Source organism: Colias croceus, chromosome 8 (genome assembly GCF_905220415.1).
Source record: "Colias croceus chromosome 8, ilColCroc2.1".
NCBI lineage: Eukaryota > Metazoa > Arthropoda > Insecta > Lepidoptera > Pieridae > Colias > Colias croceus.
This window is the reverse complement of record NC_059544.1, coordinates 9,296,521-9,312,583: the sequence shown is the minus strand read 5'-3', so window position 1 is coordinate 9,312,583 and position 16,063 is coordinate 9,296,521. Positions and strand designations below refer to the sequence as shown.

At 33.8% G+C, this 16,063-nt stretch overlaps 1 protein-coding gene across 2 annotated transcripts in view; it reads right to left on the bottom strand.

The window, feature by feature from the left end:
* Positions 1-15,573, bottom strand: part of LOC123693548 (protein bark beetle) — a 30,291-nt gene extending 14,718 nt beyond the window's left edge. For both annotated transcript variants that reach the window (XM_045638709.1, XM_045638710.1), the window contains exons 1-2: positions 14,978-15,573; positions 209-369 (exon numbers count right to left, since the gene is read on the bottom strand). In XM_045638709.1, the coding sequence (XP_045494665.1) occupies positions 209-369; positions 14,978-15,325 (509 nt within the window). In that variant the 5' untranslated portion in view covers positions 15,326-15,573. The remainder of the gene's footprint in view (positions 1-208; positions 370-14,977) is intronic.
* Between the last annotated feature and the right edge of the window lie 490 nt (positions 15,574-16,063).

Here is a 16,063-nt window from a genome sequence, read left to right as displayed (position 1 = left end):
GTTTATTTTATTACGGGATAAATATTTTAATTCATACATTTTGCAGAAAAAAAACTTATTACCTATAAAAGGAAGAACAGTCTAGTTATAAGCTTTTTCAAATTTATTATAATTTGTCAAATTTATTATAATAAACAATTCATCATAACAATAATACTTCTAACTTTGTATCAAAATCTACAATGAAATCAAAAAATAAGCAACTCACTTTCTCGAGTTCGTGCACACAGATCTCCATTGCCCGCGATGTAACAGCTGTACTCTTCCCGCTAAAATGGACGGACCATCAACTAGCCGTATGTCTGGAAATGGTTTCGAAGTCTGCCGCTCTTCTGTACTGGTGAATGTTATCTTACTTCCATTTTGACCCTGTAACGTAAGAAATAAAGTTCAAATTACATTGCCTTTGCTCTATGATTTGTCACCTTATGACTTGATAGCATCGTACTTCAGTCTTTTACAAACTATGTATTAAATAATAAACAATATTAGTGGGTTTACGCAGAACTGGTGTAGATAACAATTAGGTATATTGCAAGTTTAAATTATTTGCGTTGAATTCACGTTTTCATCCTCTTACGTGACTTTACTATAACATAGTACTAAACTATACAACTATATACCTCTTACAATTCGAGCTATAGTTTCTGTATCTTTTCTTTCCGCGCAAAACATATATAACCTAATTATATCCTTGTCCACGACGCCAATGAGTTCACTAAAGCCAAAGCTATCCTCGCGCGAAAATATCGTAGTTACAAACTTACAAGCAAGGATTTACGAAATATCCGTGTTCAACTCAATGTTAAAAATAATGTAGCAATGCGACCGCCAGAAAACTTTAAATTCGTAACCCAATTCAGCCTTATCTACCCAAAACCGGAATCACAGTACGAAAACTGCAATATTGCCTTTGTTTATAACGTCTTCTTTACAAACTTCTGTCCGCGTCCGGTCATTCAGCTCGGATGGCTTTCATCACGATCGAATTAATAGTTTCCGAAACAATAACATTGTCTGCGATTGTGCGGATAATCGATTTGGCACCCATAAAGAAATATAGGAAATAACCAAAGCCGAATATTTTGTGAAATAAATATTCAATTATTTTTCTTGGAGATAAATATTGTAATCGAATATCGAAACAGTTTGGATTTTTAAATCAATAATATTTATAAAGCATTTGAAAGCTTTAACCCTAAATACCAAAATCAACAGTTTGGATTATTCAATTATTTTATCAATCACAGGGTCTTTCTCCCTATCTTATTTGGATCAATTTTAGTCCAGTAGCACCAAACAAAATTCTAAAAGTTCATGACTCAATCAAACCTCAAACCTGATTTACATAATCTATCGACTATTGAAGGCCTCACACATTACGTCATTCAGAATGCGCACACGCATCTGTCCATGCCCTTGCACTTGGCTGGTTTCCTGCCTTTTGATGCACCCCATTCATTTTGTCACGTACGAGTGACCAACTGTCACGTAGCGATAAATTACTATCTACTATAACGTTAAATTTGGCTATTTTTTAGAAATGAACATTTATTAAATATCCATAGAAAAAAGTACTGATGAGGAAAATTTTTACCTTTCTTTATTACCACTTTATTACACAGAACGAATTCGTTTACATGTCTCTTCTGTCAAAAGTCTTATAAACTTTCATTTATATTTTTATAACAGATAAAATAAAAACAATTTATATGATGGGGAAATTAGAAATTAGGAAATACATTCGAGTATTCAGATCTTGCATTAGATACCTAATATTATTACCAGGATATCATAGTATGACAATTGACAATATACAAAACTACCGGTGATTATTATTACAAAGAACCCTTAGAAAGAACCCTTCTCGATGCAAAGCTTTGACAACAAACATCCATACATAATATTTTATAGGATATTATATCCTGTAGATATGTCCAATCTTTACTACAGACAACAAATAAAGCTGTTCGTTAAAGTTTTATCGGTTACACGGTAAGGTGAATGCTCTAGAAAGTTCGAAGGATTTATAAGCTCCGTCTAGAAGCTCTACCGTCGCGTGTTTTACCTGATTTAAATATACATGAACTAAATATGTAAATGATTCAAGGATGAAAATGTATAACTACCTTAGCATAATATATATGAAATATAAATTAAAGCTGATGTTTTATATAGATAAAAACTGGTTCAGGCATCTGTAAAAGCTATAAGTGTATACTGGATAGGTTATTTTTATAAGTCGTACCGAGAAAATAGTTTTATACTCGCAAATACCTTCCATGAATAGGTTACGGTTTCTGATGCGTTCTAATAGAGTTCCCGGAGACTATACTTTGGGTCTGGCCACCGAGGAGGTTTTAGTGGGTAAGAATCCCACATGCTCGTCATTTCCCCAAAAATAATAAATGTCCAATTAGCTATGACCGCCTCCTTGGTACAGTGGTTGACGCGTGAGCGTAGAACCGAGGGGTCCTGGGTTCGATTCCCGGTGGAGACGAAGAAAAAAAAAATGTCTCGGTCTGGTAGGACACAGAAGGCTGATCACCTACTTGTCCCTAAAGAAAAATCGATCAGTGAAACAGATGTATGCATAATGCATCTGCCCCTTACCCCACTACGGGGACATGGGACTTCACTTTTTAGCTATACCTTTTAGCATACCGATTTAGTTTTATCATTTGTGGTATATTAGGAGACCAGCGCGCAGCGGTTTGCAATTTTCAAGGAAATTAATCAGATGAGATTTTGATGACATGTCGTGACTTTCACTTTCAGTAATAAACAATGTAATAAAACAACCCTCATCAATCTTAGTCTGTACACTACATTATTCTTCGTATATTTCAGAAAATAATGCATAAATTACATTATCATTTACGTGAAATATGCTTTCGAAATATGACAATAAAACATGATGAAGATCTATTTATAGAATAAGAATTTCCACATAATTCGCGACTAGTTTAATTTCTCGCTTAATAACTCGTCTATAGTACGTAGAAAAACCAGATCTTTTTTGTCCAAATTGATTACAATAGCTTACTAAACAAAATTTATTAATCTAGTTTATCTGCCTTTGCTAAATATCCTCGAAGGACCAAAACTAAAGCCACCTATGAGCTGTTGTACATTAGTCTATTGTTCACGGTTCCACCGACTTCCGTTCATCATGCTCCATACATCGTGTGGAATGTTAAAGTGTTAAACAAAGCTTCATAACGCATTATGTGATGGTATTTGTGATCGGATGACAATTCGTTACGACCAGAATTGAATATTAATTTATGAGTTGATTTTTTATAAAGGAAGATCTTGATGATATTTTTTGCCGGAGCGGATTGAAATACCTACTTATTATTAGTTATTATTTTTATTTATTTAATAATACAAACACATAAAACACGTACTGTTGACTGATTAATAATCAGTGATTATTCACATTGAAAAGTTCTTATTAAGTAAGAATTGAAATATTAAACGGTGGCGTGAAATTATTACATCATTGCTAAATCTATTGAAAAAACGGTGAAAGGAAGTTCTCATAATACCGGTAGAACTACCGTATCGAGGTAGGTCAGCATCGCAAGCAATTCGTATTGATTTTAATATTTCAGTCCCTTTTCAGCAGCCGACTCAAATATTATAGTCAAAACTCAAACACTTTTCTTACCAACAGAGAAAACATCTTTTGATGAAAGCAGAAACTCATTAGAAATAAAAAAAATTGTTAGTATTCCCATTTTATTTTATAGGACCTCTACCTTCTCTGTATGTATATATGTATCTGGAACTTTTTATTTTGTACCTTTTTGTAAACCTTTGTCTTACTAGATATTTAGTTTTTTAGCTAATTTTCAAATAGCAACAAACCCACCTCAATGTTAGTCTTTCGGCAATTGCCATTACAAAGTTGAATTTGTTGAAAGTTGAACTAGAGGCAAACTACTTGACGAGAAACAAAGTGTCACATCAGTGATAGGCCATCCTATAATCAAGCATGTGGCTATGTAAAATTAAACTAAACTACAATAAACGATTAGATAAACTATCTGAAAGCATTGTCGCGCTTTTCACGACTGCAAGCAGAGCGCGACGATGGTATCGCCGTGCCAAATGTCTACCGCAAGCATTGTCACGGCTGGCTTTTTGTTCACTAATTTATATGGCATCTAGCACTTTGCGACACGATTTCTAATTGGAGAAATAATTTAAGCTATCTTCGGGGAATAGAATTGCACTTTCAAGTTGTTAATAGTTTGTCAGAGAAACATATTGTTGGATCCTATCCAATTTGCTAATAATTTAGCGTGATATAATGTAATGAATCACAAGTACGGTACGAAGTAGTTGTAGTATATTATCGTTTGTCCCTTTCACACAGTGCTGAAAATGAGCATATTAAAAAACTCAAATACTTATTGTATGCATTCAGTATTGCACACTGAATCAAACTGATTATAAGCTCTAGAAAATATAATCTACTCTATATTCTTATGAAAATATACGATAAGACTCTTTGAAGTTATTATTTTGTTTTATTTGAATTATACTTTGTGGGAATTTATTTTTTTAATGGTTTAAGTAATTAATAATAATAATTAATACCGATATGGACTTGAATCTGCATCATAAGTAGGTACTCGAGAAGGGAATAATCCAAGAGACTCATGAAAAAATAGTGTCTACGCACTATTTTTCCTAATGATGTTTAAGTGTACAGTTTACGTTTTATTTCATAAATGTAGGTTATCAGCACAATGTTAAGATAAGGTACTAATCGTTAGGGAATGCGCGTTACGCTATCACGTAGATCAGCAGGTATACACAATGACAAATAGATAGAATCCTAAAATCGAGCATAATACCTAGAGATTGGGTGTCTACGTCCCATAACAAAAAATAACCCCATGTAGGTAATCTCGTTTCTCCCAAGTCTCAAATTCCTATCATCTCTCTAATTCTCTACCTTCATTGCTTCATCAAACACAAATTAACAATGAGACTGTTTATAAATAACAATATAAACAGAATATACAAAGTATCAGTTATGCAAGACATTCGCTCCTCCGCTGGGGGCTTGTGCAATCGTTTCCACTGCACTTTGCAGTTGTTAACACAATATAGCTATATCTGTATAACGGATATATCTATGCAGCTACACCACAATGCTATCGAATAACAATATGACCTTAGACAGTCACCACTCACGTTTATCCAACCAATCTTTGCCAAGAAGAATGGGTTTTAACTTTCAATGTAAAATTTAGAGATGTGAAGAAGATAAATGTATTATTTTTGGAAAATTTATTGCTGAGCGTATTTGGCATTCATTTGGTATGGAAGAAGATTATTTCCAGCGGAAATGTGAATTCTTCCTTTAAAGAGAAAAGTTTAATATGCTGCCAAAATACTGTTTCCAGAAATTTGGATGCATTCCTACTTTCCCGACGTTTCCTCCTTTAGTAGCGCCCGATAATGTGTGATATTTTCTGAATGTAGGTATCTATGCATGCATGTGAATACAGGGAACTAACAATAATAAAACTGTGGGTAAGTATATGTACAATTTATAAGTTATACCTACCTTGTTCGAAAAGAAGCATGATTAATATAGAGCTTACATCACATCTATAATTTACTTTCTCAATAACATTAAGAATTTTTTTATGTCCTCAGTTCCTTAGCATATAAGTAGTAATGACGTCATCGCAAGGTGTCCTTGTTGAAAAGTCATGAACCTTTAATAACATTAATATTTTAGTCAGGTAATTCGCAAGCCGTGTTCCGCTCACACGATTGGTTTTCAGTTCTTGTAAGAATAACATTATTATTGAAATAGATTCCCTTTGCATTTTATAAAAAGCCTAAGTCGCACAAAACTTAATAGGAAATATAATAAACTCTATAATGTAGAGTACAACCACAAATTACAACTTATCACAAGAAAATTTTAACTCAAAACTAATGCTCATGGATGAGATCATCAAAATAGATTTTGAATCTACCTCTACAAGCTACATACCTTTTAAAGATGTAGGTAGATACCTAATTATTTAGATATTAAGCTGAAGGGTTGTTTATTTGACCGCGCTAATCTCAGGAACTACTGTCTCGAATTGAAAAATTATTTTGTTATCAGAATCTTTAGTAACATATACCAGAGAATCTCTTGTACATTTTAATTCAAAACTAAACTAAAGTATACTAAAATTCACCGCAAATTCCCACGCTCCAGAACACAGGCGTATACCATGAAGCGATGCTAATAGAGATCGTATCTACACGCTCTGCCATCAAACGCTCTTTGACGAGACAGTATTTTTACTGCACTGTTCCATTATATTTTTTTTTTTATTCTTGTGCGTACCTTATAAGTTATAGACTTCCTTCCCTTTCAAACTTTGTACACTTCTACACTAATATTATAAAGAGGAAAACTTTGTTTGTTTGTTTGTAATGAATAGGCTATAAACTACTGGACCGATTTTAAAAATTCTTTCACCATTCGAAAGCTACATTATCTACGTGTAATATAGGATAGGTTTTATCCCGGAAATTCTACGGGAACGGGAACTATGCGAGTTTTTCTTTGAAACCGCGAGCGGAGCCGCCGGCGGAAAGCTAGTAGAGTATATTAAGTTTGTACACTTATCAAGGAATACATCAATTAATGAATTTATCTTTTTCGAGTGTGTTTTTTGTTTGTTCTCTTTTTAAAAATATCTCTTATCAGTCTGCTCTTGCATTTACACTTTAACACGAAATTACGCTACTTAGTCACTATCAAAACAGTAATGAGTAAACAGAAGCTAAAGGAAGTATCATATTTTATGAATCAGTTCTATAAAGGTGTAAATTATTATTATGAAAACATGTGACATGATAAGACACTAGTAGGTATACGTGTGACTAATGAGTAAAATATTTTGTAAATATTCGTTCTATACGGATATCCGATAGTGATAAGGAAGTCAGAAAGTACATGGTATCAAACTAATTTAATTAACACTTTTTGTGTTTTTCGATAACTAAAAAAAACAGAAACATTATTTAAAATTCGCAATTATGTTTATAAGGTATTTTTACATCGGAATAAATTAAGAAACCTGCTTGCTTATTTTATGTTAGGTGGGTACCTAATTTTTTGTGTGCTATTTGTTTGTTACTTCAGCAAAGGTATTAACATTTCATAACATTTAACAATGGCTTTAAGTAACTTCTGAGTATTCTGCTATTCTCCGGTGGGCAATATAAAGTGTGGCTACTAAGTAATTAGTGAAATAATATAACGAAGCCTCTTAGGTAAACTTATGTTAGAACTTATTCTAAACCAATTTATTTATTGGTTTTGGTAATTATTTTCGCTTGTAGTAATCTTATTACTTTGTATGTTTACGGATGCTCGTTGAATTTGTTTAAACCAATAATTATATTAAATTGGTTAGGGTATGTAGGTAATTGAATTGAGGTACACAAGAATGACCATTCCAATTGATTACCTACTTGACCCGATTGAAGTTCCACGATACTTTTTTTTACTTATGATGTATGATGTACATATTATGTAGAGCTAACAGGGTAAACGGCCGGAGTCAAGCTCAAGAGCAAATAGACTAAATGAAGAACCTGCGGACTGAAGCGTTGTCCAATCCATTGATTGTATCATCAATTTCCTTACCTAAATATTATGTACCTAGTGAGTATGTATGTACTACTTACGTTATTTTCATCATAACCAATACTCTACGTACACCCAGATGTTAATTATCGATAGAATAAGAACACATTTTTTTTTAGTTTTTACTTATTTATCTTTTTGAAGTGCAAATTTTATGAACAGCATCCAGGCTACAATAGGTGACAAATTGACAATTGACATTCTGTTTCCCTAAAACCTGGTTATTCTAACCTTAAACAACTTTCCCTCCAAATACAAAATTACATTCTAGCTACGCAGATAATATCTTCACGCGTGTGGGCACAGACTATGCTATCGGTAGGTAATCACGGGCAGACGGGATGCGATCCCTGACTTCCGTTGTGCAAATTGTTTTGCTCATTTGATACTATTTTAACGGGTCATAAACTACTTCCTTGTAATGTAATGTACTTAAGTTATGCATTAGTAGTTATATTTCTTAGAAGAGAAAAGAAGATGGGAAAAATTTACTGCTCATAATAGTTTTCTGCTTAAAACTTATTAAATATTGAATAAGGTTTTTGTCCTTTTAGTCATGCCATTATTCCAATCAACTCGTTATTTAAAAATTAGCTATGGTATACACTATTTTATTTTACTGTACCGTAGGTATTACATTTTCACAAAAACTACGGCAGTGATAGCGATACGAGCAAAATACCATAAACAATCATAATTTTTATTTTTCAGCAAAATAGTGAAACACATATATTTTGTAAAACATTTGTCTTTGTACTACCTATGTCCGATTCTACTTAGATTCCTTACTATGTAGAGTCCTAGATACTAATTTCTATATATGTTCTATGTCCAAAGTTTAATCTATCTACATTTTCATTGGAATCTTTAACATGAGTAAGTGACCTGCGAAGGTAATAAAATAAAAGTGCCATCACCGTATCTAATATATAAAAATCAATGCCACTTTTCGTTGTAATTCCATAACTCGAGAACGGCTGAACCGATTTCGATAATTCTTTTTTTATTATATTCCTTGAAGTACGAGGATGGTTCTTATGTAGAGAAAACGTAAACATGTACCACGGGCGAAGCCGGGGCGGACCGCTAGTTATACATATGAATTCATTTGTCATTGCATACAACCCATGATAGGAATGTAAGCTTTCCTTATACCGTAAACTGAGTGTATTGTAATTACAACATTGTATTTTTATTACAACCTTGACGCATTTTACGCTAGATAATTGCATGTTTATATGTTACGATATAGCGGTATAATGGAGAAAATGCAAAACATATCTCAAGCAGTTTCCTCTGATAAGAAACTTGATTTCACTTTTACAATGATTCACATATCGTGAGTCACCGATGGAGCGTGACCGTTCTCGTCTGCAGTTAACCTATATGAGACGTTTTGTGTAACTCGTTATTGCAACTGTTCAAATGAAAACGTACAGCATATTTATTAAATTACCATTTAGCTAGGGTAACAAAGATTTATTAAAAAATTGAACGATTTCCTGTTGCTAAATGAAAAATCACTTGCTGCGTTTTACGAACCTCACGATTTATGAACGGACTTTTTTGAAAAAACAGAATGCGTTGAACGTACAGTGTATTACATTATGACCAGCTGTACATTATTTAGTTTACTTACTTTACGTAGGTGTCTATTCTATATTATGTAGGTTAGTTATAACTTATAAGTTGACAATAATGTACCTGTTCAAAATGTTGTAAAAATCAAAATACTTTTCCTTCTTTCCCTCCTAGCTAAGATGACTTGACGATAGATTTATCAATGTACTTACTTTTGTACTTATAAGTACAATTGTTTACTGTATCTAGTAATTGCTAATTAGATGATTCACTGGCGCCAGTTGCAAGGTTACCTATAAGTACGAGGTTACTCAACCGCGGGGTAACTGTTAACAAAACGTTACTCGGATGAAGATAAGAGGTCATTCACGTTATCAGATCGAGCATAGATTTTTTAAATTGTTTATAACTAGCATGTTTATTAAAATTTCGTTTAAAAATACTGTTTGTGAATACTGAATACTCTTGTTGATAGATAAATAGGTTACACATAACACATGTACCTAGATTGTAGAGTAGTTTTAACTCTTTTTTATTCACCTGTCGTTTTATACTTCTACTTTTGGTTGGTAGGTAAACAAAATTAAAAAGGACCTAGCTTGAATGTTATTTTAGGATAACCAAGGCAAATTCTCGTAAGGAATGCATGTTGAATAACAAGTACATAGGTAGGTAGGTATATACACCACTATTTTTTAATCAGTACATAAAATTTTACAGGGTGTTAAGTACCTTTAACCAATCATATTTGTGTAAGAAATAATTAAAAACACTAACAAACAGAAATGTCCCAAAATTGTCCACATAAATATGTAAAAATTGTTAAACCTATTCTTAGTCAATGACCCACACTAGGTATTGTGTTGTAATTTTCTAGCGTACGATTTCGAATAGGTCCGCTGGACAGCTCCATTGATAAATTCCGGCAAACTCGCGTCGAAGCTCGCCATCCTTCACCCCGCCACCCCCTTTCCCTCTGTGGCCTGCGCCCGCGTCGCAGTTCGCAGTTCGCACTTCGCACCCCAACGCCGAACGCGTTGCGACAACGGACAAACAATGCCTAATTGTTAGCGGAAGTGAAAACTTGCTTTTTTTCGTCGCGTTTGTTTACGTTTTTCCTGGTACAATATCATATCAATTCATATCACGGGATTATGTACTTATGCTTCGTGCGTTCTTTTTGAGTGGAGAAAATGCGAGTGCAGCAGTACGTATGTACAGATAATAGTACCCGAGTCCCGAACGCTCGATCGCCAAATGTACGAACCGTCGCGTCGTGGTAAATGCTTACCAGCAGGCGTTGTCACAAAATGCTAACGTGTAATGTACTAGCGTATTTTTAAGAGGATCGACGTAGTACGAATGTCGAATAACGCTGCGGTTCATGAATTTCTCACAGCGGAGTTTGGAAGTCAGTGGATCGGTCGAGGCGGGCCTGCTGCTTGGCCTCCTCGCTCACCTGATCTCACACCCTTGGACCTCTTTTTGTGGAGTGAAATTAAGTGAACAAAAGTGAGCCGGTTAGTGTCGAACAATAATTAAAACAGCGCATATTGGATGAAGTGAAAAGACAAAAAAACATACCTACTTACTTCTCTCGTTAAAAAACAATTTAATAAAACGTGCACGTCTGTGTATTGATAATGGTGGTGGACATTTTGAAGGACAATTTTATTATTGAAATACTTGTAAGGTTAGTTAAGATAATTGTCAATACCAGCTGATTCTAACTTCACACGCCAAAATCGTTTTTTCTTTCAATACAGATTAGGTATTGTAAAAACAGCTGATTCTAATTTCTTAAACACGCCAAAATCGTTTTTTCTTTCAATACAGAGTAGGTATTGTAAAAAACAGCTGGTTCTAACTTCTTAAACACGCCAAAATCCTAAGTTCAATACAGATTAGGTATTGTAAAAAACAGCTGATTCTAACTTCTTAATTTATACGTCAAAATTCGATTTTGATATTGTTTGTTTTGTAATTGCATACCTATGTACCTATTTAATTTATTGTAAAAAAGTAATTATTCCGGTCCTAAGCCCGGATGAAGTATGAAGGGGAGATTTGAATTTAGGAAATTAAAATAAATAAAGTTAGTAACTACATCTCTTGTTTCATTTTATTGCCCAAGGTTAGGTAATACTATCAATGAATAAGTGAATGAACTCTGCAATGTGTCTATGATTTTAGTGAGACTTTCTTAAATAAACAAATGATTATATCTTTGCTATCTATCGATATTATGTAATTCTAACATCATGATCACGATAATAAAGTATTCGCTAACATGTCCTTAAAGTTTTTGTACTGATTTAAAAATAGTGGATATCAAATAGCGAAAATTACTAAATACTTATTAATATTACGCAAATGATCAAAATACAAATTAGTACTTATTATATCTTCTTTAACTAGGTATATCGGAAACATTTATAGAAAACTAGATTTCCGCCCGCGGCTTCGCCCCCGTTTGCAAAGGAAAACCCGTATAGTTCCCGTTCCCGTGGGATCTCCGGGATAAAAACTATCCTATGTCCAAGTTACCAATTAATTCAATTACCAATTAATTAATTCTTAATCCAAGTTACCCTCTATATGTGTGCTAAATTTCATTTTAATCGGTTCAGTAGTTTTTACGTGAAAGAGTAACAAACATCCATACATCCATACTTACAAACTTTTGCCTTTATAATATTTATTAGATAATTATAAAACGTTACACCATAAAGTACATAGTTACACATTTTGATAAATAGAACCGCGCTTTGTGTAAAGGCTCTTGGCCAAGTTATCTTTGTTTGCGGATCTTGACACGATTTTGATAGCAACGATCCTAATTATACAACCATGAGTTTATCTATCTATATTTTCGACGAAATATGCCTTTAGTGGAATCTTTCGTATTAGATAATTCGGGTTTTCAAGAGCCTGACAACGATATACCTAGTATTTTTTCATAGATTTTTCTTAGTAAAATGTCTTTGGAGTTTTAAATATGTCGGTTCTAAGGTAGGTTCAATGTTCGCTTGCTGACTGGCCATTTGTTGCACTTGCATTGCCCATCTTTCATCTAGCATACTCTTTTGACAAGACAGAACACTAATCCCCTTCTTCGTATAGAAATTCGATCAGTTACACACTTCGTGAAATGCACCTGCACGGTACATAGAATAGAAGTATACATAGGACTTCATTTTTTATGCACGACCGTTACGTCTGTGCATACAATAAATACATTACAGGCTACAGCGGTGTTGCCACTTTACAACCTAAGTCCTAACCTAATCTAAAAACCTTATTTTTATGGAATCAATAATCTATAAGTAGAATAATAAAAATCACAAGAATCGCATCATTATTCTGCATTCAATATGATATATAAAACGTGTCTCTACCAGAAAATTCGCACCTACGTGATGTTTCTCTTGTAAAGTTTTGTGATAATTTTGCGATATATATTCAGTTTTGAAGGCTGAACACGAAAAAAAATTACAGACGTATAATTTGGCGGCAAAAATCTGCTATCATACTATCTTTTTGTCAATTTTAATTTTTAATAGGTACGTCGTATACGTACTTAATATTTATCACAAATAAAAATTTCGAGATATTTGAGTATACCAAACACACACACAAATCAATTTTTTTCAGAGAGACAGACGGGTCTGCAAATCGAATTATTATTCTTGTATCGACTTCTAACTTAAACGACTGACAGGTTCAAGGTACCACCCCCGTATTATCGCATTTTTTGTGGCGGGTTCACTTTTACAATGGGGTGGAAACGAAACCTGTTTTTAAGTTTCTTGGAATCAGTGAAAGTAGTCACATTAGAGGCTTGAGGAGTGAATGGAGATTTTTTATATTTTTGAGGACTAGGTACAAGGCGTTAATTCGTTCTTTTTTATGAATAAAATAATAAATAGGATTGTAAGAACCCACTAATTAATTTTAATAAAGTACCTGCAGCATAAGACGTGCATAGGTACAACGGAAGTTGAGGAATATCACTAAAAACAAATTAAAGATCGTGTTACAATATTGAACACACATTTTTTTTTAAACCTAAACCTAATCAATTGTAAACGAAGTTAGTTAAAAATATTTCACAAGGATATGCTCTTCGTATGAAATTGTTAAAAGGTGTTGTGTGGACCCAATATCCTTTTGTTTTATCCCGTAGTTATAGGGCATATAATTATTAACAACATACCTACAAATAGATGGTCTACATAATATAGAGTAGTCAACTAGTATCCCCTCGGAAGCAATCATTCGACGGATATCTGGTGCGCCTTGACATGTGGATGAATAAGATCCAACTCTGATTGAATTAGACGCAGGGTCGCGGGTCAGGCCAGCGGTGCACTTTGAACAGCTGCCAATTTTCGTAATCACACGTTTTTAATTTGAATGCAAGGAGTGACGCATGCGTGGTCCATTTCTGTACCTATGCCGTAGGTATGTGGTATGTTGTGCGTGTTCGTCACTGAAAACTGTGCTGAAAACCTCCGAAAAGTTCTGGGCCGATTTTAATAAAAGTTTTTCCTTTTTTAATTATTTAGTGTCTCAGCTGATTAGAGGATGCAATACCTAAAATACCTACGTACAATTCAAACGCGATTGAAATCTCGACCAAAAATAGAACCATTAAAATTTGGGCGCTTACGATTACTTAATAAAATTAGAACTTAAATATTTTATTTCTACTTAGAAACTTATTCGATTTTTGAAGGCTAAGAGCAAATATCACGCAATATTTCGCATTCCTAGGCAATATAAATATTGAATAGTATTTATCAGACACGTTGAAACTTATTAAATCAGTTTAAGTACGAAAATAGGAAAGATACCAAAAATCATTAAAATCGGTTCAGCCGTTCTTGAATATAGTTTTAAGTGGTGTAACTACCTACGACTTCATTCACATCTAGTTTTTTTTTACTTTATAATTAATATACTTAACTAGTTACCTTTAGAAAAATAAAAATGATTATGAAATAGGTAGGTATTTGCCAAACATAAAAAAAACAAATAGGTAGGTACGCTTTAACAAAACACACAAATACAGGTGAATTTGATACCATTATCATAAGTGGCCTTATCATTTCATTGAGGAACTTATCAACTCTACTCACCCATATTATCGATTGCAGGGATAGGACAAATATATTTTATTAGATTATTTATGTACTAAGTATAACTAGTATTTTGTTCGTTAGCAATTTTATGTATCGGATTTCGTTACCGTGACCTTGTACATAATTTATTCACACTTGCCATGCAAAATATATAGAGCCTCATTTTCATAAATGTTAAATCTACGTCACTGCGAAGTCTGACTGGAATTTACGTGAACCTACTTTTATTGTTTCGTGAGAGAAGTTCTTATTAGATCTACGATATGAATAATTTAGTTAGATCCACGATTCATATTCAAAATAGGTAACTACTTACTATTAAAAATATTAACGTCTTTTTTTTATTTTCCCTCTTATTTTCATTTATTGTTAACTACTTTGCTTTTAATTAATAGGTAATAATTCGATTTTTATAAATTAAGTCCATATTATCAATAAATACAAAAATGCATGGTCCTTCATTATTGCGTAAACGGATGAACAAGTTCTAATAGGTATGACTTTTAACGATATTTATTCAAATCGGTACTTTTCAAAATTGAACAGTTAAACCTTAGTTTACATATCTTACCACAGCTAAAAGCTTCCCTCTCACTGTAATTCCAATCATCGGAGCGAACCTGACTTCCACGCCAGGCTCAATGAGGAGTTCCGCCTCTCTTTCCACCAGGAGATCATCCCGTAACATATACGGACTTCCATCCGCCTTCCACACCGTCCTGCCACCGGTCAAAATGCCTCCCGATAGCTCAGTGAGCCCTAATGTCTTATTCAATAAATACGGATCTAACTCTTCCCTAGATTCCTGTCCAGCACAACACACACACAGCACGAGCAACCACGCAGTCCTCCACATGAACTTCGTGTCACCGAACTGGCTGTGTCTCTTTTGGATGCCCATATCTTTCCAGCATTCCATGTTAACTCACAAAAACCATATCACTAATCACTCACACCTATAAATCCTTACACTTATACACTGCACAGGTATTTTTCTTATTAGAATTCATTATATCACAGTAATTTGAACGATTTGTGCATTTCAGCTCAATAAAATGGTGATTGTTTTTATAAAAATAAAGATTATATTGAACAAAACAAAGGCGGGGTCAATAAATGAAATGAAAACAAGCGAAAATACGCGCCACCGCGCGACCGTTAAACAAAGCCGTTTGGCCGGTTTTGTTTGTACATTGTAGTCGGTACGTGTACGGTGTAGGTTGTTCCTCCTCCCTGCCCTCTCTCCTAGCACACCTTCGAGCGTTTCACACTGTGCGATACGATATCGCTATCGGCGGCTGATAGACAAGTATACTGATTAGTTGTTTATCTTAGTTGTCTAAACTCTAATGTATCTCATGGTAGCAATCAAGAGTAGCAATAAAACCCTATACAATATACATTCTATGGTGTGTCTGGTTATATTATGTATTCAGGACATACCTAAGCACTACCTAAGCCTATTTATGTAAATGATTTTTTCCTGTTCTCTCTCCATAAGAACCTTCCTTGTGCATTAAAAAAAATCATTTGAAAAAATGCCCTTCTCCAGCTTTGCGCTATACTAGCCATAGGATTCATTATTAAACTATAGGTCCGCACGGGGTACTTGTTTTCTGTACATAAGAACCAACCTCGTACTTCATACTTCAGGAAT